The following is a 25,074-nucleotide window of genomic DNA, read 5'->3' as shown; positions in this document are numbered from 1 at the left end:
CGCAGCTTCTTCTGCCACTTCCTGTTCTCTGTTCCACACCGGCAACAACGGTACCCACCTTCCAAGGCTGCTGCCAGAACTGGGCTCCTCGGTGCCCACCTAAGCCGTGCCCTCGTCTCTCCTCACAGCGCCATGGCCCACCACCCACCAGCCCACAGAACTCCCGGGGCAGGGAGCCCCTCAGCCCTGCTTGGAGAGCTTCCACGCGGTCAACAGACTTCTTCCCAAAAGGATATCGCAAGGGACGACTGCCAAAGTTGAAGGCCACGGACTCCTTGAAGGAGAGGCTGATGGCTGGGAAGTAGGCCATGCCCAGGCCCCTGGACAAGTTCTCGAAAGCGGTGCCCAGTGACACGCCATTTCTGGAGCAGAAGGAAAGGCCTGTGAGCCAGTGCTGAGAACAAGGGAGCCAAAACGAGCCAGGGAGCCAGGCCCTGTTGTGGCCATCCACCCCCAGGCTACCAAAGTCGGCCTGGACCCCTTACAGGGACTGGGAAACTGAGCACAGCTGAGGGAGGCCCCCGAGGCCAGGCCTGTGGGTAAAGGCAGGAGACTCACAGGCTGAAGGACAGGGTGCCATCGTCTAGGTCGATGAGGCAGCTCACGATGTCCCCCGCTGCCCACGCCTGCCAGGGAAGGACGCCTTACAGACGCACAAAAGCCCAGCGGCCTGCCCACTCTGCCCCCGCAGCTGTGTCCCCACCGCCGCCCAGGGGAGGCGACCATAAGTACAGAGGACCTGAGTCCCAGCCCACCGCTTTCCCCCCACCCCGTGCCCTATAATCTCTCCTGTTGCCCAGTGACCCCACCAAGCTGTGAGGACAGACACGGGCAGGTGGGCTGCAGGGCTCTCGGCCCTCACCTTGCCGTAATTCGTAGTGGTCACATTCCATTTGCGCACCCGGTTGCCATCATAGGCGTACGAGTTGTGTGTATCTCCAACCCCCTCCTAAGGAGAAAGCATCCGTAAGGCCCAGGGGAGGTGGGCAGGAGCAGGGGCAGGGCCCAACGGCCATCAGCCTGGGCCCACAGAGCTCTAGAGAGAGGGGAGGATGCTCTGAGACGAGGAGTGGTGCCCTGGGCTGGGTGGCCCCAGGACGGGGTGGGGTGCCTTCCGCCTCCAGAGGGCTGTCTGGGTCACGGTCCTGAGCAGACGTCACGCGGTCCGGAGGGCTGCCCGAGCCCCGGCATGGCCTGCGGGAGCAGCAGGTGGCCCTGCCCCCCCGGCCCCCCGCACGCACCTCCTGATTGAAGCGGCAGCTGATGGTGCACCAGCCAATCTGCATGAGCCCCTGGGAGGAGATGAGCACCTCGTAGAGCCACTTCCCTGGAATAAGCCACGTAGGCCCGGCAGGTGAGCCAAGACTGCCTCCTGCCTCGGACCCGGGCCGCAGCAGAGCGCGGTCTCACCTTTGTACACGCACGTGGTAGAGCGGATAGTACCGAAGTTGCTGTGTCCGATCACCTGGGGGAAGGGTCGGGACGGTGAGCCTCTGCTCCGGCACGCAGGCTGCCGCCCCAAGGGGGAACGGCCCCATCCCCAACTCAGCTGGTGGTGGTGCCTGCCTGTCCTGACCAACACCGCACTGAGCCTGGACGGGGTGGGAGGACCTAGGCCTGTGTCAGGAGGGGTTCTAGGTCAGGAGCATGATGGGAGGGGCTCATGGCTGTGTTGGGAAGAGCCTGGGGCCAGAGTCCCATCAAGAAGGCTTCAGGGCTGTGTCAGGAGGGCTTGGGGGCTGAGAACTCAATGAGCCCATGAGGAGGGGTTCATGGCTACAGCTCCATAAAGAAAAGGTAAAGAGACCAAGGCCCCATCAGGAGGAGCTTGGGGCTATCAGGAGGGGCTTGGACCTGGGGCCCCTCGCCTTGCCCTCACTCACCCCCAGGAGGTCATCGTCCACCAGAAGAAGCCCCTCGAAGCCACCCGTGTGGTCCAGGACCACAGTGGATGGGCCGAGCCGGCCTTCAACCTGTCCTGAAAGGGAGAGGTAGATGTGGAGTTGGGCAGGGCACAGGGTCTGACAGAAGGCACGCCCAGGACCCCCAGAGCCCAGCCCGGCTCCCCCAGTCCCATACCAGAAACTGCCACATACCCTGACTCTCCTCATCCTCACGTCCCACATGTAATAGCTGGTCCAGATGCTCTGGCAGGTTCTGGAAGTTCAGGGGTTTCCTGAGGAGAGCGAGAGGCTGCGAGGGGCCCAAAAGTCCTTGAAACCAGCCAGGTGACACTAAACCCCTCTCCTGCTCCCATTCCTCTGAGCTTCAGACAGTGGCTGCCCAGACTCCACTAAAAGCACTATGTCTAGTCCTAGATTCTGACATGCAGGGGCCAGAAGGCTGGATTAGCCACTAAACTAAAAAGTACTAGTCCACTGTGGTACACCTCGGGACTTAAAAAAGGAAAAAAAAAAAAAAAAAAAAAGCCCTCCCTCAGCCTTAACTCCATCACCTGTAATAAGGGAACAAGAGCTTTATGTCAGAGAGGCTGTGATGATTCCAAAGCATGTGTGCTCTCTGCACAGCCCATAACCCGCCCACCCTCAAAGGGGGCTCCGTTGATTTGGCTGGAAGAAAGGCCGCAAGAAGTACTGACCCCCAAGGTGGCCTGTACCAATGACAGCTAGGCCGGCCCTTGACCCCAGGCCTGCGGTCCCGGCCAGGGAAGTCAGTGCCAAATGAGACAGGCCTTGGGAGGATGAAGGGCTGAGCCCTCCGACCTGCTAGCTGGCTCCGTCCTCTGTCCACCTGTACAGGAGCAGAGCACACGGCCTGCCTAGCTGCCATCTGCCCCAGCCAGAGGCACTGGGGAAATCTGAGTGGCCCCCTTATCCTCCCAGCGCACACGCTTAGAGAGAAAGGCCTCTGACTAATGCTGGCCAGCTCGGTCCTGACACAGCTGCTAAGAATAGCAGGGAACGGGGTGGCAGTAACTAGCAGGGCTCGAGGAGAACAGAGACCCACAGACTGCTGGCACCTGCTCTGCCACCTCTGATCCAAGCTCCCTCCCCACTCTCTGGCCTAGACAGTAGGCTCTGGAAGGGGACAGAGATGGGCCAAAGCACCCGCTCTCTGGCAAGGTAGTGTCAACCCAGCCTCAGGAACCACGTGCTCCCCTGCCGTGAGCTACTACTGAGCTGCAGGAGGTAGAAACCCACAAAGCCTCCTCCTCATTCCTGCTAAACCCCAAGCCAAGGCCAGGTGGTGGCCACGCCATGGGGTGCCCCACCAGTGGCACGGAGAGTTTCAGCCAACCCCATCTCTGAGGACCCCCACAGGCCCAGGGATAAAGGCTTCCAATATGGCGGTGCTTATGGGCCCCCCACTTGGGAGGGCTGCTCTGGTTTCGTGCCTGCTCTCAAGAGCAGTTGGGGGGAGCCGGCCTGAGACTCAGCACTGCCCTCTGGCCAGCCCAGCCCTTGTCTGCCCTTTCTGGATCACCTAGGTCCTGGCCCAGGGCTCTGTATCCACGCAAGCGCTGAGTGATGGCCCTGCCACCTGCTCTCCCTCCTGGCAGCCACAGAGCCAGTGGCAGCACGTCCATTTCTGATACCACATGAGGGGGAGAAATCAGATGGCCTTGGGAACACACCAGGACTGGGGTTGGCGTGGAGGTGGGCAGTGGCCCTCCACAAGTGGGAATCCTATGGCCACCGCAGCCACTTAAATGGAACAGGCGACTGCACTGTCCTTTATGCCTCCCCAAAGACCATGGAAGACAGAATAGCCCAGCTGACAAGGGGGCTGAGATAGGGACACCCATGCCTCGTGGCAGGAAGGCAGAATCCACGTGACCCTTTAAAGAAGGAACTTAGCAATAGTCCTAAAAGTGATTGTAGTTCAAATGCTCCAGCCACATGACTCCAAGCCTCGGCACCCTCACAGCACTGTTTACAAAAGCAGAAACCCCTCCAATCCAGGGGGCACTGCTAAAGGCTACAGCAGACCCCTAGCCCTAAAAGATGCCCATCAAGATTAATTTGGAACACGGAAATAAAAAACCACCCAGGGGAAAACACGTAATGGCAAAGATAGGCTCTCAAGTCTGGTATGCTTTTGGAGCTGAGAGACCTGTCCGCTAGCTTGACGGCAGTGACAGTCTCACAGCTTATGTGGAGTAACGCTTAGTGTATTTTACCCTTCAAATGCATGATAGTTTATTGCATGTCAATTATTCCTCAATAAAACTGGGTGGGTTGTTTTGTTTTGTTTTGTTTTTTAAAAGAACTGAAGGTGGGGGCGCCTGGGTGGCTCAGTCAGTTAAGTGTCTGACTCTTGGTTTTGCCTCAGGTCACGATCTCAGGGTCGTGAGATCAAGCCCTGCTTTGGGCTTCAGGCTCAGCGTGGAGTCAGCTTGAGATTCTCTCCCCCTCTCTCCCCCATTGCCCCTCCCTCCCTCTCATGGGCTCGCTCACCCATGAACTCCCTCTTTCTCTAAAATAAAAAAAAAATCTTAAAAAAAAAAAAGAATTAGAGCTGACAGAATTTTTAAAAAATTTCTATATAGCATAATCCAAACTACACACATCACAAAATAAGGAAAATAAAAAGAAATCATACTCAAGTGGTCGTGTCAGAATAATAAGATAACAGATATTTTTTTCATTTTCTCCTAAGTTTCTGCTCAAGTGCAATTGTAACTTTGATATGGACTAAACTTAAATGCACTCAACTTGCAGGGGAAAGGGGCAGTAGGGTCTGCACTTTATGGGTTCAGGCGGAGGCTACAGAGGACCGGGATGGGACTGAGGTGCGGGCAGGTGCACACATGGGCCAGATGCTGACTGTGGAGTAGGGGTGAGCTGCTATCCTAAGGACTGAATGTGCACCACCTCCCTAACCTCCACAATAGCCTCGGAAGGAAGCTAATAACACGGCCAGAGCAGAGGAAGAAGCAGAGTCCAGAATGCAGACTCTGGACAGAGGTCTCACAGCCAGGAGTGGCTGAGTGAGAACAGAACCCAAGCCAGCCCACCCAGAGCCTCTGGTCTGGTCCTTCAGAGCGAGGGGCTACCCACAGGGCCGTACCTGCTGGTGGCTGCAGCGGGCGCATGCTCAGGAGAGGAGAAGATGCGGTGCAGGTAGTCGTTCAGTAGTTTCTCGTGCACAATGCCTGTGCCACAGGGCAGAGGGAGAGAAGGGTCACATGGTCAGTGCTGCTCCCAGACCGTGCTGGCCCTCAAGGCTCCTGGTCCCAGGCCAGCCACAGGGGTCAGAAAAGCAGTCACGTTGGGTGTACCGCTCCAGGGCTGCTAATGAAAAGCTGGCTCACAGGTACAAAGGGAGCAGCAAGGCCTGAAGCTCATGAGACCTGGGACTTCACTGCCTTTGTCTTTTCCTTCTCCTTCCCTCAACACAAGGAGCCTCCTCCCAGCCCTGCCAGCCCTTACCTGTGACCCTGGACTTCTCAGCGTCTGATGTCAGCCTATAGCTCTTGCGGGAGAAAGACATGCTGGATCCCTTGGAGGCCATCCTTCATCTCTTGTGGGCAGCCAGCGGTCCTGGGGGGCTGAGCCAGAGGCAGAGCCTGTCTATCTGAAGCCAGCTGAGGGCCCCCATAATGACCTCAGTTCTGGGGGGCAAGAAGGTGTGGGAGCAGGGGAGGGGAGGTGCATGCACACTCACACACAGACCAACTCCCAGGCACGGGAAAGCAGGGGCCTCCCAGTTTCCTACACAGGAAGGGTGGATAGGGTCTGGACCCCTCCACGTTCCAGAGCTCAGCACAGGGCCCGACAGAGAGTAGTTGTCACATGGAGGTTTGCTGCACCAAACTAAATGTCTCAACCCCAGAAAGATCAGACCCAAGTGTCCAAAGTGAGGTGGCCTAGAGGCAGAGAGACCCTGTCTCCTTCTCAGTTGTAAGCCACACGGGGTCTAGCTCATAACCAGTGGAGAGAACCGTATACCACCTTCCCCCAAGTGTGGTCCATCATCCAAGGGCTTGGTGCCATCTCCAGCTATAAGTCCTGCTGACACCCATGGCCAGGATCTTCCCTTCTCTTGTCCAAAGGCCTGCTAATTTTCTTCTTCCCACTCGCACGCACAGCCTTTTATCCCATCAGAGCACCACCCTCACCCAGTCCTCATTGCAGACCCTGCTGCTCTTCCCACTGCTGTCCACCCCACACATGTCATGGTGTTGCTGCAGCTGCTTCAGAAGACGTGCTAAGTCGCTGGTGACTGCCTCAGTGATCTGGAGCTGTGCTGTCCAACACAGTAACCATTAGCCATATACGGCTATTTACAACTGAATTAAAACTTAAAACTTAAAAATTCAACTTCTCATATTAGCCCCATTCCAAGAATTCAATAGTCACATATGGTTAGCAGTTACTGTACTGAACGCTGAAAATACAGAACACTTCCATCATCACAGAAAGTTCTATTAACGCTAGTCTGGAGCCTGGCCTTCTGGCACTGCCTTAGACTGCACGCCCATCTCTGCAGCCCAGTTCCTTATCTCACCTCACACAGGTCCTCTGTTCCCACCACACACCCTTGCCCATTCACAGTCCGCACCACGCCTGCCCCTCGGGAAGGTGACTGTCCCGCCTTGCCGCCTACGACGGGCCCTCCGCGGGCGTCCGTGACCGCTGCCCCTCTCACACCAGAGTAGGTGCGGGGCAGATTAGACCTGGTCACTCATTTAAGCAAACCTTCCAGACATCCACTCCGGATGTCAGGTGCTGAGCACCCAAGTAATAGGCAGACTTGAAGTCGCTCAGGGATTCCCTACTACGTCGATCCTGTCCAGCTCCGCCGAGCGCTCCGGGCTCGGAACGGAACCGACCCCATCTCGGAGCCCAAGGACGCAGAGAGCAGCGCATGTCTCCCCCAGGTCGCCCCCGCCCGGCCCCAAGCTCCGGAGGATCCTCCAGGCCAGCTCCAGCTCGGAGTCTTGCATCACAGGCTGCAACCCCTGAGCGGCGAGCACCCTCACACTGAGCCGGCTGCGGCCGGGAGGGGAGCCGCAGGGACCCGCCCCACTCGGAGCCCAGCCGCCCCTCACTCACCCCCAGCCTCGGCCGCGGCGCCCCGGCTCACAACATCCGCCCAGCCTCTCGTCTACGGCGCCCGTCCAGGGCCAAACCGCGCGCTTGCCGCGCACGCGCATCGGCCCGCGCCCGGCGTCCGCGCGAGGGAGCCCCCTCGCGGTCTCCAGAGGGGTGGTTCCTGGCCTCGGCCTCGACCGACAATACAACCATCTCCGACCCCCGCCTGCGCAGAAGCTCCTAGCCCAGCTGGGTCTGAACGCTGCGTCCTCACTGGGAGCCCCAGGCCGCCTACCTCAACTCCTACCCGTACTTGGAGGCCTGGCCCAGAGGTTCCTAGAACATTTGAAGGCTACCGACCAGGGTCCCTGCTACCTATTACCCCCCACTTCCATTCAGGCCAGACAGGTCGCCTCGCTTACCTTTCCTGGGATGGCACCTGTGGCTTGGCGAGGGGAGCCTCTCTGGGCTCTTCTGCCAGGGGCGTGGGCTGACTTGCCTACAGCTGGAGCTGATAAGACAGCAAAAGGGACAGGCTGCTTTAAGGCTGGGTCAGGGAACATTTGCCACTTTACAGGGAAAAGCTGAGGCTCAAAAAAATTAGTATCACACCACACCACCCAGGGGCTGGTATCCAAGCCTCTGGCAGCAATCGTGTCCTCACCACCCTTCCCTTCAGAGCAACGTAGGCTGCAGAGGGTCTACAACCCCACCCCAGGGCATATCAAGCGTCCCCACTGAACCTTTCCAACCTCTGCCCACTACACAGGGCAGGGGCTAACTGTGCCAGAGTAAGGGCCCTTGCATTTCACTCAGGGGATCTGAGCCTGGCTCCACCCCCATTCCGGCCACTGGGTCTCAGGTCAGGCTCCAGCAGGCCTGGAGTGGGGGTGTGGAGGCAAAGCCACCCAATCCTGTAGGGACAGGTTTCACAACTTCCCGGATAGGGCTGTGGTGGGTCACAGTGCAACCTCCAGCCAGGAGGATGGGGTGGCTCCCACTCTTTCTCCTTCTGACGCAGTGCTCAGGGGCCCCTGGTGAGTGCCCCCCACCCTGATCCCCACTTGCCTTCAGGAAGGGGTGAGCCCTGGGCCCATCCTGCTATTCAAGCCAGGAGCTCACTTTCCTACTGGGCATGGAGCAATGAGTGCTCTTGGCTTCTTGTGCAGAGCTGGGCAGCCCCAGGAATACATATGGACACTGCCTATTCAGGCCTGCATTAGATTGTCTGCTGTAGCATTGAGGCAGTGTGGGAACTGCGTAGATGCGTGCGCACATGCAGGCAGTTATCCCTCATGAGCCAAATCTAGCCCGCTAACCTAGCATATGCCCTAGTGCTGATGGGAGCCCAGACTTGGTGTCAGAATGGGTTGGGCCTCTGCCTGGGTAACAGGACAGCTCTGAGCCTTAGCATTTTCCACTGAGAGGTGAAATCGGCTCCGTAGGGCAAGCACCATCACCCACTGCTCTCCTTATAGTGTAGGTTTTAGACCTGAGCCTAGTGCCTTGCCTAGTAAACATGACCACTGGTGATAACTACCATGTCTGGGCCTGCTTCTCCCACTCTGTACAGGGGTCTGACCCTTGAACGTGCCCACAGCGTCCATCCCAGAGGCCTTGTAGCTTTGATCGCCTGAATGAAGTGTGGATGTGCCGATATAAATGCACTGACATGCATGCCCACCCCCCCAGGGCAGCGTTCGCCCTTGAATGACTTCCAGGTGCTCCGGGGTACAGAACTGCAACACCTGAGACATGCAGTGGGGCTTGGGCCTTGGCAAGAGGATGTGACAGATGCTGAGGAGTGTGCGGCGCGTTGTGGGCCTCTACTGGACTGCAGGTGAGTGACCACAGGACTCAGATAAGACTGGGTGGCAGGTGAACCTGGGTGACCCTGTGTCTCGTCCTCCCAGGGCCTTCCATTACAATGTGAGCAGCCACGGCTGCCAGCTGCTGCCATGGACCCAAAACTCACCCTACACGCAGCTGCAACGTTCGGGGCGCTGCGACCTCTTCCAAAAGAAAGGTAGGTGGCTGTGGAGAAGGTGGGCCGGGGATAGGGCTGCTGAGGCCTCAGGCCTTGTTGACAATGAGTCTCTTGCTCCCAGACTATGTGCGGACCTGCATCATGGACAATGGGGTCAAGTACCGGGGCACAGTGGCCGTCACCACGGGCGGCCTACGCTGCCAGCACTGGAGCCATAGGTTCCCCAATGACCATAAGTAAGGCAGACACCTCCCTTCTGTCCCTGCCCCGCCGGCGTCTGCCCTCACCCCAGCACGCACTGAATTGCTGCTCTCCGCCCCCAGGTACACGCCCACACTCCGGAACGGCTTGGAGGAGAACTTCTGCCGCAACCCTGACCGGGACCCCGGAGGTCCCTGGTGCTACACGACAGACCCTGCAGTGCGCTTCCAGAGCTGTGGCATCAAGTCCTGCCGGGAGGGTAAGCGGCTCTGGGTCGAGACTGGAGGAACATGCCCACGCCCGTCCACGAACCCACCGGCCTTGTCTTTCCAGACGCTTGCGTTTGGTGCAATGGCGAGGATTATCGCGGCGCAGTGGACCGCACCGAGTCGGGACGCGAGTGTCAGCGCTGGGACCTGCAGCGTCCGCACGCGCACCCCTTTGAGCCCGGCAAGTGCGTATGGGCGGGCTCGGCATCGCGGGGGCCGGGCTAGGGGAGGGCCCAGGACTTAAGGGGCGGGACCGGGATACGGCAGGGTCCACACTGGGCCCCAGCCCCAGGGTCTTGTTCGCGCCCCGCTACGGCTCCCAGGTTCCTTGACAAAGATCTGGACGACAACTATTGCCGGAATCCTGACGGCTCCGAGCGGCCCTGGTGCTACACCACCGACCCGCAGGTGGAGCGAGAGTTCTGCGACCTCCCCCGCTGCGGTAGGGCCCGGGGGCGGGGCCTGGGAGGGCACCTGGGAAACGTGGGGGTGTGTGGCCTGCCTGCGGAAAGAGGAGGGACTGGGCGTGACCCGGCGGTGGGCCCGTGGGAGTTGGACTCGGCCTCAGCCCCAGCCGCGGTCTCCGCTCCCGCTCGGGCTCCGACCAGCCTCGGTCCATCCAAGGGTCCGACGCACAGCAGCGCCACGAGGCCACGACGCTCAATTGTTTCCGCGGGAAGGGCGAGGGCTACCGGGGCACCGCCAACACCACAGCCGCGGGCGTGCCCTGCCAGCGGTGGGACGCGCAGAACCCGCATCAGCACCGTTTTGCGCCGGAGAAATACGCTTGCAAGTGAGGTGCTGGGCCGCCGCTGGGGGGCGTACCTTTGCAGCCGGGACCTCGGGAGTGGGGTCCCGGGGCGGGGCTTGAAGGAAGGCGGGGCGGAGGGGGGTGCTCCAGCCGGAGGCTGGCTGGCCGGTGGGCTGCGCCTCACCAAGACCTGAGAGGAGCTCCCGCCCAGGGACCTTCGGGAGAACTTCTGCCGGAACCCCGACGGCTCCGAGGCGCCTTGGTGCTTTACGTCGCGGCCTGGCATGCGCGTGGCCTTCTGCTACCAGATCCCACGCTGCGCCGACGACGTGCGGCCCGAAGGTAAGGCCCAAGCTGGGACTGGAAACTTGGAGCCGGAGGACTGGGGCGAGAACCGGCTGACTGCCGCCCCCGCCCGCCGCAGACTGCTACAACGGCGTCGGGGAGCAGTACCGCGGCTCGGTCAGCAGGACCCGCAAGGGCGTCCCATGTCAGCACTGGTCTGCGGAGACGCCGCACAAGCCGCAGTGAGTCGGTCTGCGTGCCCCGCCCCTCCCGGACCAAGGCCACAGGCTCCGCCCGGGCACGCCTTCGCCTAACTGGAGCCCGGCATGGGTTTAGGACTACCCCGCTAGGACTGTGCGTCCTCTCCCGCCCAGGTTCACACCCACCTCCGTCCCCCACGCGCATTTGGAGGAGAACTTTTGCCGGAATCCGGATAAGGATAGCCACGGGCCCTGGTGCTACACTACGGACCCGGGGACTACGTTCGACTACTGTGCACTGCGGCGCTGCGGTAAGCGCGACGCTCCCTCGGGGCCCGCCCCCAGCTTCCACCTTCCAAGGCTGGCTCCCTCAGAGCAGGTGAACTTGGTTCTTTCAGATGATGACCAACTACCGTCCATCCTGGAGCCCCCAGGTATGCACTTGGGCCAGACGTGTCTTGGGGCTCTTAGGGGCCTCCATCCAGTCGGAGTTTTCCCGAGGCTCATTCTATCCCCCAGACCAGGTGGTGTTTGAGAAGTGTGGCAAGAGGGTGACCCGCCTGAACCAGCAGCGCTCCAGGCTGCGTGTGGTGGGGGGCCAGCCTGGGAACTCGCCCTGGACAGTCAGCTTGCGCAATCGGTGAGACACAACTGCCTCTCCCCAAGAGAGGAGCTGAGGGTATATCCTTATATCCTCTGCATTTTTGCCAGGGGAGTGGGAGCCTGTCCCTGGCCTCACAGGTCCTAGCCAAGAGATGGCAAGTCCAGCCTGTGTCCCAGAACTCACTGTTCTCTCCTAACCTCTACTCCTCCAGGCAGGGCCAGCATTTCTGTGGGGGTTCCCTAGTGAAGGAGCAATGGGTACTGACCGCCCGGCAGTGCTTCTCCTCCTGGTGAGCCACCCTCGGGTTTGGGGACCCAGTCCCACCCCCCTGCCTTCGTCTTCCCCTTAGCTTCCTTTCCCAGGTGAGCCTTGGGGCAGCAGACTATGAGTCACGACTGATCTAGCAGACCTTCTCCCCCAGCCACGTGCCTCTCATGGGCTATGAGGTATGGCTGGGCACCCTGTTCCAGAACCCACAGCCGGGGGAGCCAGGCCTACAGCAGGTCCCTGTGGCCAAGATGGTGTGCGGGCCCTCGGGCTCCCAGCTTGTTCTGCTCAAGCTAGAAAGGTATGTGACAAGTCAAGAGGTGTGAGGTGGGGCTGAGCCTTGTGGGCCTACACGCTGAGTGCCCTCATTCCCATTAAAGACCTGTGACCCTGAACCAGCGAGTGGCCCTGATCTGCCTGCCCCCTGAGCGGTATGTGGTGCCTCCAGGGACCAAGTGTGAGATCGCAGGCTGGGGTGAGACCAAAGGTAAGAAAGAACACAGTGCAGGGGCATGGACTACCCCAGACCAGGAGGCCTAGCCTCAGATCCTACCCAGAGGCCCTCTTCTCCTTCCCATTCTTATCACCGTAGGTACAGGGAACAACGAAGTCCTAAACGTGGCCTCGCTGAACGTCATCTCCAACCAGGAATGTAATGTCAAGCACCGAGGACGCGTACGGGAGAATGAGATGTGTACAGAGGGACTCTTGGCCCCTGTGGGTGCCTGTGAGGTCAGTGTTGGGGCACCCATTCCCAGCTCAGGGAGGGTCCGGGAACCTGCAAATGTACTCCTTTATCGCCAAGGAGGCTAATGTCTGCCTTGGCCCAGGGCCCCCTTACCAATTCTTCCATCTACCAGGGTGACTACGGGGGCCCACTTGCCTGCTTTACCCATGACTGCTGGGTCCTGGAGGGAATTATAATCCCCAACCGAGTGTGCGCCCGGCCCCGCTGGCCAGCCATCTTCATGCGCGTCTCTGTGTTTACGGACTGGATTCACAAGGTCATGCAGCTGGGCTAGGCCCAACCTCAATCCCATGTACTTTGGAGAGGACAGAGCTTCCTGTCAGACATAAAGCTGCCTCTCGTCTTTATACCTGTGCAGGGTGCTTCTTAGCCTCTGCTGGGAAATCAGGTGGTGTACGTCCTTGCTAGGGCCTGGGTGGCTCAAGCCCAGCAGAGCTGGGTTGGGAGATCTCATTTCAGGACTACCTTAGCTTGTAGGCGCTATGGAAGGGTAGGGCCTCACTAGTTCCCTAGATAAGCTGCTGGTAAGAGAAGGGTGGTGTAGGGCAGTTTCTAACAGAAGGGGCTGCAGCAGAGAGAGCTAGCCTGGTGAGATCCCAGTTAGCCCTGACAGGCAGCGGCGGAGACTCTCACTGTCCCCTGCCCCTCACACTGGAGGTAGGTGAGGTCCTTAAGGTTACCACACCCAGGACCTATGGTACTCTGAACCCCAGAGGTGAGGCTGGGGTTAGGGATGGCTTGGTACAAAGTCCCGGCAGGAACCAGACTGTGTCCTCGTTTATTATGACCGTATAGCCTACATTCCTCGGCTCACCCATCCATGAAGTCCAGAGCCCAGGAATCCTCTTACCAATCTGCCAGACCCCGGGGCTCTCCAAGAGCAAAGTGTGGCTTACACCCACCAGCCCAGGCAGGGAGGCAGGGCTTCAGCTGCCCAAGTGTGTGTACAGCCACAGCACAGCATTCATGAAGCTGTCCGACTCCACCTCCACTTCTGAAAGTGCGTGGGTGCTTTTGGGATAGAGCAGGAGCCTGTGATGGTTGTGCAGCAATGTTAAAGGCTGGCGCGTTCTCCCCTGCTCACCTGCCCCCCCAGGCTGCCAGGGCTGTCCTGCCACACTCACCGAACAGGCACGTTCCGGGCCTTGAGGGCACGGTAATACTCCATGCCCTGCTTGAAGGGCACACGCCGGTCCTCCTGGCCCAGCATCAGCAGCAGTGGGGTCTTCACCTGGGGGCATGGGGAGTGGTGGTGAGCAGTGCCCCGCGTCTCTGGATAGCCTGGCAGCATACCAGGCAGGGGGAGGGCTGCATACCTGGGGGGTATACTTGATGGGTGACTTGTCCAGCATCTCGGCCCACACACTGAGGTCTGGCAGGCAGTCGCTGCTATAGGGGAAACCAGCCTCCACCACGCACCTGCAAGAGACTGCCCTGAAGCAGCCCTGGGAGCCCTGGCACCTGCGGGGGCTCCGTGCGGGGTATGCAGTGACACAGAGAAGGGAAGGGACCTGGGGAGCACACCCACCAGTCAGGGATGTCGGTGGAGCCCATCATGGAGGCGATGTTGATCACAGGGTTCCTCGCCACACAGGCACCATAGGTCTCAGGGTACTGGCCAATCAGGTGGCAAGAGAGGAAGCCACCGTGGGAACCACCCATAAGAGCCACTCGGTCAGCATCAAAGTGTTCTTCCTGGAGCACCTGCTCTACTGCGAACTACAGGGTGGGGCAGAGTGTGCTGCAGCCAGCTGCCCACCTGGACGGAACGCACCCCGACAGTTTACCCTGTGGCCTGTCCAGAAGCCCCGGCCCCTGCTACCTGGACGTCCTTCACATCCTGGTGGCCCACATTGCCGGGAAGGGAGAGGATGCTGTCCTGGCCAAAACCCGTGGAGCCACGATAGTTCACTGGAGGCCAGGGAGGAACCAGACAGGGTGGTCAGCAACATTCCCAGCCCCCTGGTCGTGCTTTCACCCCTCTGTGAAGTAGGCCTTGGGGCCTGCTCCACAGACTGTCAAGGCACAGGAGCCAAGGGGTTTGAGGCTGTTGCCCAGTGACTAAAGCACCCTCTCCGTGGAAGTTCCTGGTAATGGTGGCCAGGTCCGGGCTGCAGATGGGCCTGGAGACTAGGGTGGTACCCGTGGTGCCTGTCTACCCCATCGCCCTCCACAGCCCTACCACTGCTACAGGATCCTGCTCACTCACCCAAGAGTACTGCAAAGCCCATCTTGCAAAGCATGGCTGGGAACAGCATCCAGGCAGTGACAAAGGATGAATGGGGTCCCCCTGCAGACATGGAGCAGAGAGTGAAAGAGCCAGCCAGGACCGGTAGTGGGAGGGCAGCAGCTCTTAGACCAGATGCCTACCGTGGGGCATGACCACCATGGGCACTTGGGTCTTATCTGGAGGGTTGCTGGGCTGCAGAAGGATTGCTTCGAAGTCAAGGCCAGCTGCAGGGAGAAGGCAGGAGTCAGCAGAGCCAGAGCCACTGCCCAGGGGCTTCCCCAGCCAAGGCCTGAGTCATAGCGGCAGGTCTGGGGCTGACCTCTGAAAGGTAGATCTGGCCAAGGTAGCCTGCACCGAGACACCTGGACCCCAGGAGGCTCATACTCCTGCCCTAGTTGGGGAGCCCCACTCTGTCAGGACAGCATTCCGGATGAGGTGTGATCAGAGGCCTCAAATAAGGCAGTGTCTCTGGGCCTTGGTTCCCCTACCACAGAGCATTTGGCTTGGTGATGTCCAGCCCCGATACCCAGAGCAGGCACTCACGTACCCGGACACTACTCCCCGTGAGCATGCACAAGAGGAACAGAGAACCCCCGGAGGCAGGGAAGGTGACCACAGGTGCTGTGTGCTGGTGAACTTGGGAGGTGTCCCTCTGCCCCGGCCCAGCTCACCATACTCCAAGTTCTCTTGCTCTGCGGGTGGCTGCAGTACCCGGATGGCCCAGGAGATGTCGGGAATAGGCTCAGCCTCTTCCAGGGACACCCACAATACTTCCTGCTCCTTCCCTGCAGGAGGCAGGAACCCAACTTTCTGCCAAAGGGAAAGAGTGTGTCATAGGTGGCCTGGCTGCCTCCCTGCCCTTCCACCTCTGCCAGGGTGGGAGGTGGGCAACTCGCACTACGCTGGGCCTTCTACCCACCTCCAGAGGGTACATCAGACGCCTGTTGTGAGCTGCTGTATGCAAAGGCACTCACGCATAAACACGCACCCTTTCCTCCTGAGCTTTTAGGCTCTGCTGTCTCCTTGTGCTCTGTTCCGCCAGAGGACTGGGCACTTTCCCAGGCACCCTGTTCTTCATAATGCAGACCTACACCTGGTGGTTCCTCTCCATGGGCGCCAGACCCTTGTGGACCATTCTGGGCTGGGCCCACATTTTGGCCTCCCACACACTGACCAACCACAGTCAGACTCAGGCCAGCTCCCCGACCTGGGGAGCTCGGCCTACACAGAACCCTCACCTCCTGGTCTGGGGCCCAGCAACACTCACCAGACTTGGGGGCAGGCTGGGCGTGGAGAACTGTGCCACCATGAGGTCCTGGTCAATCGTGAGCAGCTTCCAGCTTCCACCTGACCCCCCTGGAAAAGGCAGAGGCCACCACCTTTCCCACCTACTCCCTGCATGGCCAGAGTCCCAGGCTGGTGGCTCTATGCCATGGTGCCCCTTTCAGCCCGAGAAGCAAAGGAACACCCACAAAAAGACTTGTCACAAACACCCAACTGCACACAGTCCTGGGTGAGCCTCCTGCTTAGTCCCTCATTCACCCAGCAGGTGCTAACTAAGCCCAGGGACTGCCAAATCCGGGGCCACAGCAGACCACCACAGCACGTCTACCCACGACCTCGACTGCAATCTGCAGGGGTGGCAGCTAGGCCTAGGGGGTTGGAGTGGTGCTGACTCCGGGCCATGGGGTTCAAGCAGATTCTTCAGCAGGGACTGTATGAGGAGGTACAGTTTAGCACCAATACTCTGGAATCTTTGTGGAGGAAGGACTACAGTTAGGGCAGGCAGAGGACTCAAAAAACATTTTAGGGGCAGAATCACAGGCCCAGATAAGAAAGGATGAGGGAATCAAAAGAGGGTTTCTCCGGCCCTGCGACAGCAGAGCTGCCTCTGCCTGAGGTATGGGAGGTCGGGGAAGGATGACTCTGGCAGATCTTGGCAAGAGAGAATTTTGTAGGTTTGAGAAGCAGGGGGTGTGCTGAGGCAGGGCCAGGATGTGCAGAGCAGGGTGGAGCAGGGGAGGCAGTCTGTTGGCTGGGAAGGTCCTGCATGGTCAGGGTCCTTGTGCGATGCAGTAAAGGCTGCAGGACAGTCAGTGGTGCAGAGTGGCCAAGAGTGCCACTATTGCCCCGTGTGCCAGAACTCCAGTCCCTCCCCTGGCCTGGCTGGCCTGCTCACCAGCCCTGCTCACCAGCTGTCAGCGAGGTCACACTGCCCGTCTGGGTGTCCACAACAAACAGGTCCTGAAGCAGAGGGAAGGCCACATGTGGCAGCACATCCAAGAGCCCTATGGGCCCCTCCCCCCACCTCCTCTCTACCCTCTTAGGGACCCCTGGGCCAGGCCAGGGCTGTGAGCAACTATGGCAACGGCTCCTCAGTTGCCATTGGTAATGGTCTGGAGGCCTGGACTCAAATCCCAGCCCCATTGCCACTTGCCAAGGGACCCTGGGTGAGGCAAGGAATGCCTCTGAGCCCCTGAGCTAGCGTGAGGAACAAATGATCTCACTCAAAGAAGTCTGGCACACTGTGGGTGTCCCTACCCAATCCCTAGGAGAAAGCCTCTGTCCCATCTCCATCAGCTCCCTGTATAGTGTTTGGGGGCCCACCTAGTGGTAGCCCCCTGATCCCCCAGCAGGAAATGCCTGGGGAAAGGGGAACGGCACCTCTGCCTCAGGAGAAAAGGCCAAGGGCTCTGTTGTGGGGCACCACGGCAGGCGGGTGGCCAGGCTCCTCAAGAAAAATTGAGTCCAGGACAGGGGCAGGCAGGGGCTGAAGAGGCTCGTAAGACCTTGTGGTTGGGCATGCCACCCAGCAGTGTGCACATGCTATGCCCCAGGCCCAGGGCTCCTGGAGGTTGATCAGAGGGGCTGTCTCTCAACATAGTGCCCCTTACCTGCCGGCTACGCTGAGCTGAGTCGAAAACCACTCTCTGGCTATCAGCTGACCAGCATCCCAAAGGCAGAAGGCTGCAGTAGATTCCAGAGAAGTTCTCTGCAAAGATGGGAGGGCTGAGGCCACGTCCAGCGGGGGAGGTGTGGGAGGTTAAGCCTGTGCGGCAGGCTGGGCTGCTGGGGAATTCCCCCCGGGGCCCCCGCAACTGTGACAGAACGGCAGTCCTACACATGGGGGTGCCCTAGATGATGAGGGGCTGCCTCAAGAGGGGGCTGGGGACAGACGCCTCTGAGAGCCCAGGAGAGGCAGAGCTCAAGCGCTTCTGAGAGAAACCACAGCTACTTGGACAAAATGCACTGGCTCTCCTATAAGCTGCTCCCATTGGGCCCCTGGTAGGCACCTAGTGCTGTAACCAAGATGACACCTGTCTGTCTGTCCATTATGGTGTTCAGCAGAGTGCCCGGCAGAGGGGGCTGAATAGATTCCACTCCCCTCACTACAATGCTATAAAGAAGACAGGGGCTAGCACCTCCCACCGATAATAAATGGAAGCTCAGGGAGGCGAGGACGCCATCCAAGGACGCACAGGGATGAGGAAGAGCTGGGATTCAGACCAGATCCCCACCACTGCATCCCTGCAAGCCAAAGAGAAGATAAACAGGCCATGATTTTTCCACTGGACCCCTGGTGCTAACCAGGTAGCCTGAAAAAAAAGAGCCCTCATGTCCTTGGGATGGTCCAGGATCCCAGACCAAGTGGTGAGCACTTGAGATTGTGACCAGAACTGCTCAGCCAAGAGCCACCCCCCCCCAGAGAGCCCACTGACTCAGGCTTGGATGGGACAAACACTAGGGTGGGGGCTGGGAGTGGGACAGTGCAGCACCCTTGAGCTTAGAGCCTGTCAAGTAAGACATTCCAACCTAGTGTGCTTTCTGAGACCCCTCGGAGCAGAGGCTTTAAGCAGCCACCAGAAACACAGGAGCTAACCAGGAGCTGCAGTGTGGCGATGACACCGTCCAAATCCCCTGCCAGCTCGGGCCACTCTGATCTCAGCTCTGGTCCAGCTGACTTCCTTCTCTCAGAACTGCCCCCTATGGTGATGGCCCCACTCCCTGTGCAGCTGGCCCAGCAGGGAGCGGACACTTCAGACAGAACCCGGGAAAGATGAACAGAGGCAGCTGGCCCGGCACAGGGCTAACAGACGGCAGGAAAACAGAATTGCAGGCCCCACTGCACCCGACCAGAGACACACCCCTTACCTCCCAGCTGCCGAGGCACAACATCCACCACCACTGAGGTGACCTTGGTGTACCAGTCATACTGCAAGAGAGCACACTGGTCAGGCCCACCGGGCGACTGGTGGTGTCCTGAGGGCACAGAGCTCTTTACCCAACCTCTTCTCGGATGTGAGGGAAGCCTGATGTATTTCCCTTCTGGTGACCTGGACAGATGTCCAAAGGGGCCTGTGACTTTCCCAAGGAGCTCTTCTTGGGCAAGGACTAACACTCTGTAACTGCCAGCTATCTCCCAGCCCCTTGTACAGCCTGACCACGGGCAGGTGAGAAGCAAAGGGAAGAGCATTCTTGTAGACAGAGAATGCTCTAAGGTGGTGGGTCCTGACAGTGCAAAGCTCCCCATGCCAGCACTCTCAGCCTCCAGGTCCTGCCCTGGAAGACAGGCAGAACTCACACCATCACTGTACCCAAGACAGGAGGTCCAGTGAGGGGCCCAAGGGGAGCCGAAGCTGACCCTTCAGCTCTCATCCACCACCCCTTCCTCTTGCTGACCACTCCCCATCCTCCTCCAGCTCACCAGACACAGCTGGCTACACTGATGATGGGGGACCAGAGATGGGTACCGCAGGTAGACGATACGACACTGGTCTGGGCTCAGCCGGGGAGAAGACACAGCCAGAGAGTCATCCGAGAGAAGCTCTACACCAGACAAAAATGTGAGCATCATGCAGGCCGACAGGGCCAGTGTATGTCAGCAAGGCACAGGTGGGCACCAGCACTTACCACACTGACCCCCGGTGAGGTCCACATAGTATAGGGCTGACCTGGAACCACCAGAGAGACACTCAGCTTCAGAGCCAGACTAAGCTGCAAGGCCCCCTGCCCTGCCCTGCTTCCTCACCTGCGATTGGTGCAGAAGCGGATGCCCAGCCGGAAGGGCTCATGCCACCAACCTACAAACACCACACCTGTGTCTCCTGGGGCCCAAAATGCCTGTAAACAAAATCCCAGGGGCAAGTGTGAACAAGGGGCAGCGGCTCAAGCAGGGCCCCCAGACTCCAGGAGTGAGGCAGGCCGAGTCAGTGCTAACCTGTCCAGGCGACACACTCTCAGGAACCCCCTCAAGCACAGAGATGTTGCCACTCTCGACGTCCAGCACGCAGAGCACAGGAGTGCTTTTGGAAACCATGTTTTCTCCCCAGTCTTCATAAAACACAAACTGATCCCCCTAAGAACACAAGATACTCAATGTCCAGCCTGTCTCGCCTCCCCAGCTCTGACAGGCATGATGTGGGCAGGGAGCACACTGAGCCCTAGACTGCCCAGAAGGGCCTTCACGGACTGGCCGTAAACATGAGCACCTTGATGGCCTGGTCTGGTTTCTTCGGCCTGGCCATCTCATCATCGCTGCCACTGATGTCCAAGGCTTTTGTCTGAAAGAAGGACTCAGCCTTCGGGCGCTTCTTCTCTGCCACATACAACAAGTGTGTCTCCGAGTGCGACCAGGACAGGCAGCCAAAGCAGTCTGGGTGTAAGGAAGGCTGATCAGGGGGAGCCCTGGGCTCTGGCTGCCCCTCCTGTCCACCCTGTCTGCTCACCAGTCAGCTGCCTACCATCCTCGTACACAAGCCCATGTTTCTCCAGCACCGACAGGTTGAAGCTCTTGAGCTTCCGGTTCTTCTCCCAGACCTGAGAACATCTGGGCATCAGGTTACCTGCCCCCCAACAGAGCCTCATCTGTGGGCCTGAGCCCCCAGTCGCCCACTGCCTGGTCCCAGGCAGACTCACCTCCAGGAACTGCTTCTCCTCCCCAGGGCTCGTGCCTCCAGCCTTGCGCAGCACGGCTTTCATGGCGCCTGAAGGAGAGTCTCTGCTCAGCAGCCTGAGGAGGACACGGGGTAGCAGGGCAGGGTTACCACCCACACAGTCCCATCCTGCCCCCTTCCTGGCCACAATCTCCTAGACCAGATTCTTGAGACTGGTCTCCCATTTGCCCCTGCAACTCTTGTAGCACCACCATGGCAGCGGGCCTTGCATCTCCTGCCTGGGGCAGAGGCTACTCCCCCCAGCCTCCCTGAAGCTCCATGGGCTCCAGCCCAGGTCCAAGTTTGGACAAAGCTTCCAGTGCTTATCAGGCCATGTCAACAGAGACCACATGAGCTCCCAAGGGGCAAGAACCTGGCTCCCGGCCTCCCTTCAGGGCCCTACCTGCACCAAGGCACATGGCAGGCCTTCATAAAAGACTTGCAGATGGCTGTGGCCTTGCCCACAAGCTTCATCCCTCAAACTTACTCCCCCCGGGTCTCCACACTGTTGCCCGCAGGCCCTGAGAACACCACTGAGTCCCCATCATGGAACACCAGGTACTGGCGGCAGAACCGAATGTTCTCCATGCGTTCCAGGTCCCTCTGGGTCCACTCTGTGAGGAGAGGCATGACACTTAATTTGAGTTGACCAGTCCCAGCACTCCAGTCCCAGGCTCCTCTCAGCCCCTCAAGAGGAAGGTCCAGCCCACCTCCCCAGTCTGTCTCTATATTCTGGAAGCAGGATGGACAACACCTGGCCACGACTCAAGTCTAGGCCCGAGCTGATGGCATGTCAGAGAGAAACCACTCCCAGCACCCACCCCCACCCCCATCCTAGAACTTGAGGGGAGCCTGGCACGTGTATGGGATATGGTGAGGGGTGAGCCTACAAGGCCAAAACGGTGTATCCCGGTCTGAATTCTACTCCCACATCCTCAGCTCATGCACTCAAGGGCACTCTGCCATAACACACCGAGCGGCGTCCCCCATACACCTGTATGTAGGATCCTCGGAGGGGTGCACCCTCCCACACCCACTTTCTCCAAGCCCCGTCTTCCTCCACACACTCGTGTGCACTGTCAAGCAGCAAGCCCTCCACATCTCCCTCCTCTCCACGCGAATGCACGGCTCCGGAATGGGCCCGCCGCTCGATTCCCCTCCATACACACACCGGTGTGCACCGTCCGGTAGCGGCCCCCGTACTGCGTGATGACATCCGGGCCCAGGCAGGCGGCGCTCAGCGTGGGCTGGCGGCTAAGGCCCCGGTACAGCGCCGCCGCCTCCTCGGGCTCGCTCAGCAGCACCTGCGCAGGGGACACACCAGGGTCAGGCCCGGCCCGGGCTGCAAGGACCACGGGCAGCGCGGGCCGAGCCCTCACCTGGCGCTCCATGGTACCTCTCGGCCGCCGGGGCGGGGCGGCGCGTGCTGGCGCCCGGAAGTGAGGATCCCAGGGGCGGAGCCAGGAGCGGCCCTCCCTGCGCCAGCCACAGCCGCGCCGCGGGACGGGCAGGAGCTTCGACGAATGGGCGAGGACCCTAAGCAGAGGGGCGGGACCTCGAGGGTGAGGAGGTGGGGCCTGTGAGGGGGCAGTCTGAGCTTTGGACCCGGGAGTCCTGGAGGCTTGGGGGCAGGGACCTGGAGGGGAGGGATAGGCCTGTTTGGGTCGGGCGGGCCGGTCAGAGACCAAGTTCCAGGCCTGGTGCTGGGAGGGGAGGGAATAGGGCGTCCGAGGAGAAGGGTTGGCTCTCGGAAACGGAATACAGGATCGGTCTCTAGGCTGCGTGAGGCCTGTGACCGAAGACGTGGCCTGCGTGGGGAGGAGGCGAGGCCTGAGTCTGGAATAGCCTGTGAGCTGAAATAAGCTAGGTCGGACGGGGGTGAACCCTAAGAAGGACGCGGCTTGGGAGGGACGCAGATTAATGGATCTTTGAAGCTAGGGGCGAGGCGGGAGCGGAGCCCAGTGAGGGTAGGTTCGAGGAAACGGCGATGAGGGCGTGGCTGGGAGAGACGAGGTAGGAGCAGAAGCTTGCCCCAACAGGCATCACAGGCAGCCAGCCCTGGGACTGACTTTTGGCTCCCTCCTTGTTAATTACGAGGCAAACGTTCACCAGCAGGTGCCAGTCCCTGTTCTGGAGGGGCTCCGAGGCAGATGGGGAGAGGAGAGCGCAGAGCCCTGGGTTGCAGGGCAAAGAAGGGCGGATGCTGAGCTCTCAGGGTGTCGCCTGGGTTTATCGGCCACCAGGCCTACCCCAAGAGCTATCTGTCCCTGCAGCCCTAACTGCCCTGCCCAGTGGCCCCTTGCTGGGAATCGTGAGCTGGTGGGTTTCTGCCTGCCTCCCCAGGCCTCGTCCAAAGCTCTTGGGTGCAGAGGGCCTGACGGGGGTCAGACTCCACCTAGAATCAAAGAGCTTCCCGTGGACAGGAGAACCTGGCCAGGCAGGCAGACTCCCTCAGCAAGGTGGCACAGAACTGGGTGGGCTCTGATGGCAGGGAAGAGCAGGAGAGACTAGGCACCAGTCGGGCTAGTACGGATGTCCCCTACTCCATATACCCTGAGCCTGGCTGGTCTTCCACACCTCAGAGACCTGGCTTCCTGCACACCACCTTGCCTCTGACTGAGATCCCCACTTGCCTGGCCTGCAGCTTCCCCTTCCGCATCAACCACATCGGACTAGTTAAGTAAAAAACAGTCCCCACTTTCTGAGGCCGCTTGCATTTGTGGGCACTGAGTATGTACAGGCCTGTCAAGGCCAGAACTAAGCAGAAAGGGTGACCACAGCCACCAATCTGAGTGTAAAGGTTGGAAACTAGGATGTTCATCACAGCGTTGTATATTATATTAAGGAAAACCAAGACCATGGTGCCTGGCAGGGTGTGTACTGTAGACTGGCTATAGATAAACTCATGGTGCAGCTGTCTGGAATCCGGGCATTGGAGGGTAAACACCTAATTACCTGGGATGAACATGCAGAAATAAACAGGAGGCTAGAAAACAGAAGGTACTACACCTTCTGGCTTCTATTTAAGATGAAAAAGAAAAACACAGGAAGGACCTACGTCAAGATACTAACTCTGGAGGAAGGTCAGAGGTGAGGCTGATACTCATTTCTTTATCTGCATTTAAAAAAATATTCTAGCAGCTCTGGGTTTCTTTGGTAAGGAGGTCCTCCCATCCTTTTGGGGAAGGACTACCGTCTGGCAGCCTCTAAGAGTTGAGGGATTGAAGGAGACACAGCAAGGCAGACAGGTGTAGTGCTTGCGGGCAGCACCAGGGGGCAGCACTTGCTCACCTGGCTCACCAGGAACCAGGCCCCAGAAAGCTGCGCCACCTGGACCCAGAGGCCTTGGAGGCATCATCCCCGCAACACCTGCACAGGGAACTAGCTGCTCCCTCCAGGTCCACACTTGGGACCTGCCCCGGGGGGTCTTTGTGGAGGGCCCGTTGTTTTTGGCGGGCTTGGTGCAGATACAGCCACGGCCTCGCCAGCACTTTCATTCTCCCTTTAACTGTGAATGGACAGGATTATCCCAGGTTTGGGAATTTGGTCCTCGGGCTCAGCCTTCCCATTGCAGAAAGCATCCCAGAGACAGTCTGTAGGTTGTTTATATCAAGTCCTTTTATTCTGATACCACAGAATTACCTTGTCACAATACAGGGGGAGGGACACCGAAGTACCACGAGTTCTCACAGAGCACAGGAGGACGGCACACAATTCACAAGGTCATGTGGAGGACTCGGGTCATTGCACTTACAACTGTAAACTTGTTTGTTTGACTTTGTACAGCACTCTTCCCCCCTCAAATAAAGGAGAGAAGGAAAGAAAGGGAGGGAGGAAGGAGAAAGCAAAAACAAGACATGGAAGCTAGCAGAGGAAAGGCGTTGGGCAGCCGCCGCTCTCCAGGGCACTGCGCTTGGAGAGCAGGAGCTGATTTGATCCCAGAGGCTGAATGAGGAGGCGGACACGCACACACATACACATTCACACGCTTGTTCACATGCATACACACACAGTATCTCACGATTTCCATGGCTCTCCAGGGCCACCCCAGTGCGTGTGGCAGCAGGGCTGCTGATACCCAGGGAGACAGAGGTGATATCTCTGAGGAGTTTCAGTTGGTCAGGCCTGTCCCTCTGACCCTGTCGGAGTCCACGATGACAAGTATTTACAGAATGGGGGGAGGGTGGCATGAGGGCAGGGGGACGGGCCAGTAGGCCAGGACTATGCTGCCATGGCCAAGTATCTGCCTGGAAAACTCCCCACAGGCTCCAGAAGACAGGCCATAGTTACTGTCACTGCTGCCCTCTCGTTATGGGCCCCGAGACCCCATTCTCTTCCCGAGGACTAAGTGGGTGGGTGGGAGGGGAGGTGTCACTGTGAAGTGAGTGCATGGGGCCCTGGAGTGAGCAGAGACAGTGCCTTTGCTCATGACACTGGGGAGGCAGGTGTGGAGAAGGCCTGGACTGCATCCCAGAGACTCTTTGCCCATTGGGAGATGTACTCAATGCTCCCCACCGCCTAAGGCACCCAATGCTGGTCCCTCAGCCTCTGACTGCTGTGCCCCCAGAGCCACGGCTGCATCGACACAGGGGTCAGGACAC

At 59.3% G+C, this 25,074-nt stretch overlaps 3 protein-coding genes across 8 annotated transcripts in view; 1 reads left to right on the top strand and 2 right to left on the bottom strand.

Annotated features, from left to right (window-relative positions):
- Positions 1–9,404, bottom strand: part of RNF123 (ring finger protein 123) — a 30,333-nt gene extending 20,929 nt beyond the window's left edge. For 4 of the 5 annotated variants that reach the window (XR_004624709.1, XM_034658333.1, XM_002920539.4 and 1 more), the window contains exons 1-10: positions 7,020–7,172; positions 5,394–5,512; positions 5,032–5,116; positions 2,097–2,176; positions 1,884–1,978; positions 1,411–1,465; positions 1,242–1,327; positions 863–949; positions 559–626; positions 237–362 (exon numbers count right to left, since the gene is read on the bottom strand). Coding sequence is in view for 4 of the 5 variants with exons in the window: in XM_034658333.1 (XP_034514224.1) it covers positions 237–362; positions 559–626; positions 863–949; positions 1,242–1,327; positions 1,411–1,465; positions 1,884–1,978; positions 2,097–2,176; positions 5,032–5,116; positions 5,394–5,475 (764 nt within the window). In the remaining variant the exon portion in view is untranslated. Of the gene's footprint in view, positions 1–236; positions 363–558; positions 627–862; positions 950–1,241; positions 1,328–1,410; positions 1,466–1,883; positions 1,979–2,096; positions 2,177–5,031; positions 5,117–5,393; positions 5,513–7,019; positions 7,173–7,420; positions 7,510–8,973; positions 9,120–9,272 lie in introns of those variants that run through there. The other variant, XM_034658332.1, reaches the window with a different exon arrangement.
- MST1 (macrophage stimulating 1) lies at positions 7,939–12,657 on the top strand. The gene is made up of 18 exons (XM_034658336.1): positions 7,939–8,035; positions 8,691–8,838; positions 8,912–9,024; positions 9,107–9,221; positions 9,309–9,445; positions 9,520–9,640; positions 9,779–9,897; positions 10,080–10,248; positions 10,418–10,548; positions 10,631–10,733; positions 10,866–11,002; positions 11,090–11,125; positions 11,211–11,331; positions 11,507–11,584; positions 11,717–11,863; positions 11,943–12,049; positions 12,155–12,294; positions 12,423–12,657. The coding sequence occupies exons 1-18, from the start codon at positions 7,984–7,986 to the stop codon at positions 12,582–12,584; spliced, it is 2,136 nt and encodes a 711-aa protein (XP_034514227.1). The 5' UTR covers positions 7,939–7,983; the 3' UTR covers positions 12,585–12,657.
- A 412-nt stretch (positions 12,658–13,069) lies between these two features.
- APEH (acylaminoacyl-peptide hydrolase) lies at positions 13,070–22,007 on the bottom strand. Of its 2 annotated transcripts, XM_002920540.4 has the most exons (22): positions 21,853–22,007; positions 21,645–21,777; positions 20,961–21,087; positions 20,457–20,550; positions 20,282–20,357; positions 20,030–20,193; positions 19,759–19,896; positions 19,570–19,661; positions 19,452–19,492; positions 19,246–19,367; positions 18,693–18,753; positions 17,435–17,532; positions 16,733–16,784; positions 15,808–15,896; positions 15,212–15,350; positions 14,681–14,764; positions 14,520–14,600; positions 14,133–14,221; positions 13,839–14,029; positions 13,627–13,729; positions 13,435–13,541; positions 13,070–13,342 (listed from the first exon to the last, which is right to left on the bottom strand). In XM_002920540.4, the coding sequence occupies exons 1-22, from the start codon at positions 21,862–21,864 to the stop codon at positions 13,237–13,239; spliced, it is 2,199 nt and encodes a 732-aa protein (XP_002920586.1). In that variant the 5' UTR covers positions 21,865–22,007; the 3' UTR covers positions 13,070–13,236. The 2 variants fall into 2 exon arrangements, with proteins under 2 accessions (XP_002920586.1, XP_034514226.1); XM_034658335.1 differs by lacking the exons at positions 20,961–21,087; positions 21,853–22,007 and having other exon boundaries at positions 21,645–21,842.
- Positions 22,008–25,074: the final 3,067 nt, after the last annotated feature.

The sequence above is a fragment of the Ailuropoda melanoleuca genome, chromosome 4, assembly GCF_002007445.2.
Source record: "Ailuropoda melanoleuca isolate Jingjing chromosome 4, ASM200744v2, whole genome shotgun sequence".
NCBI lineage: Eukaryota > Metazoa > Chordata > Mammalia > Carnivora > Ursidae > Ailuropoda > Ailuropoda melanoleuca.
Note: the sequence above shows the minus strand (reverse complement) of the source record. Positions and strands in the feature narration are given on the sequence as shown.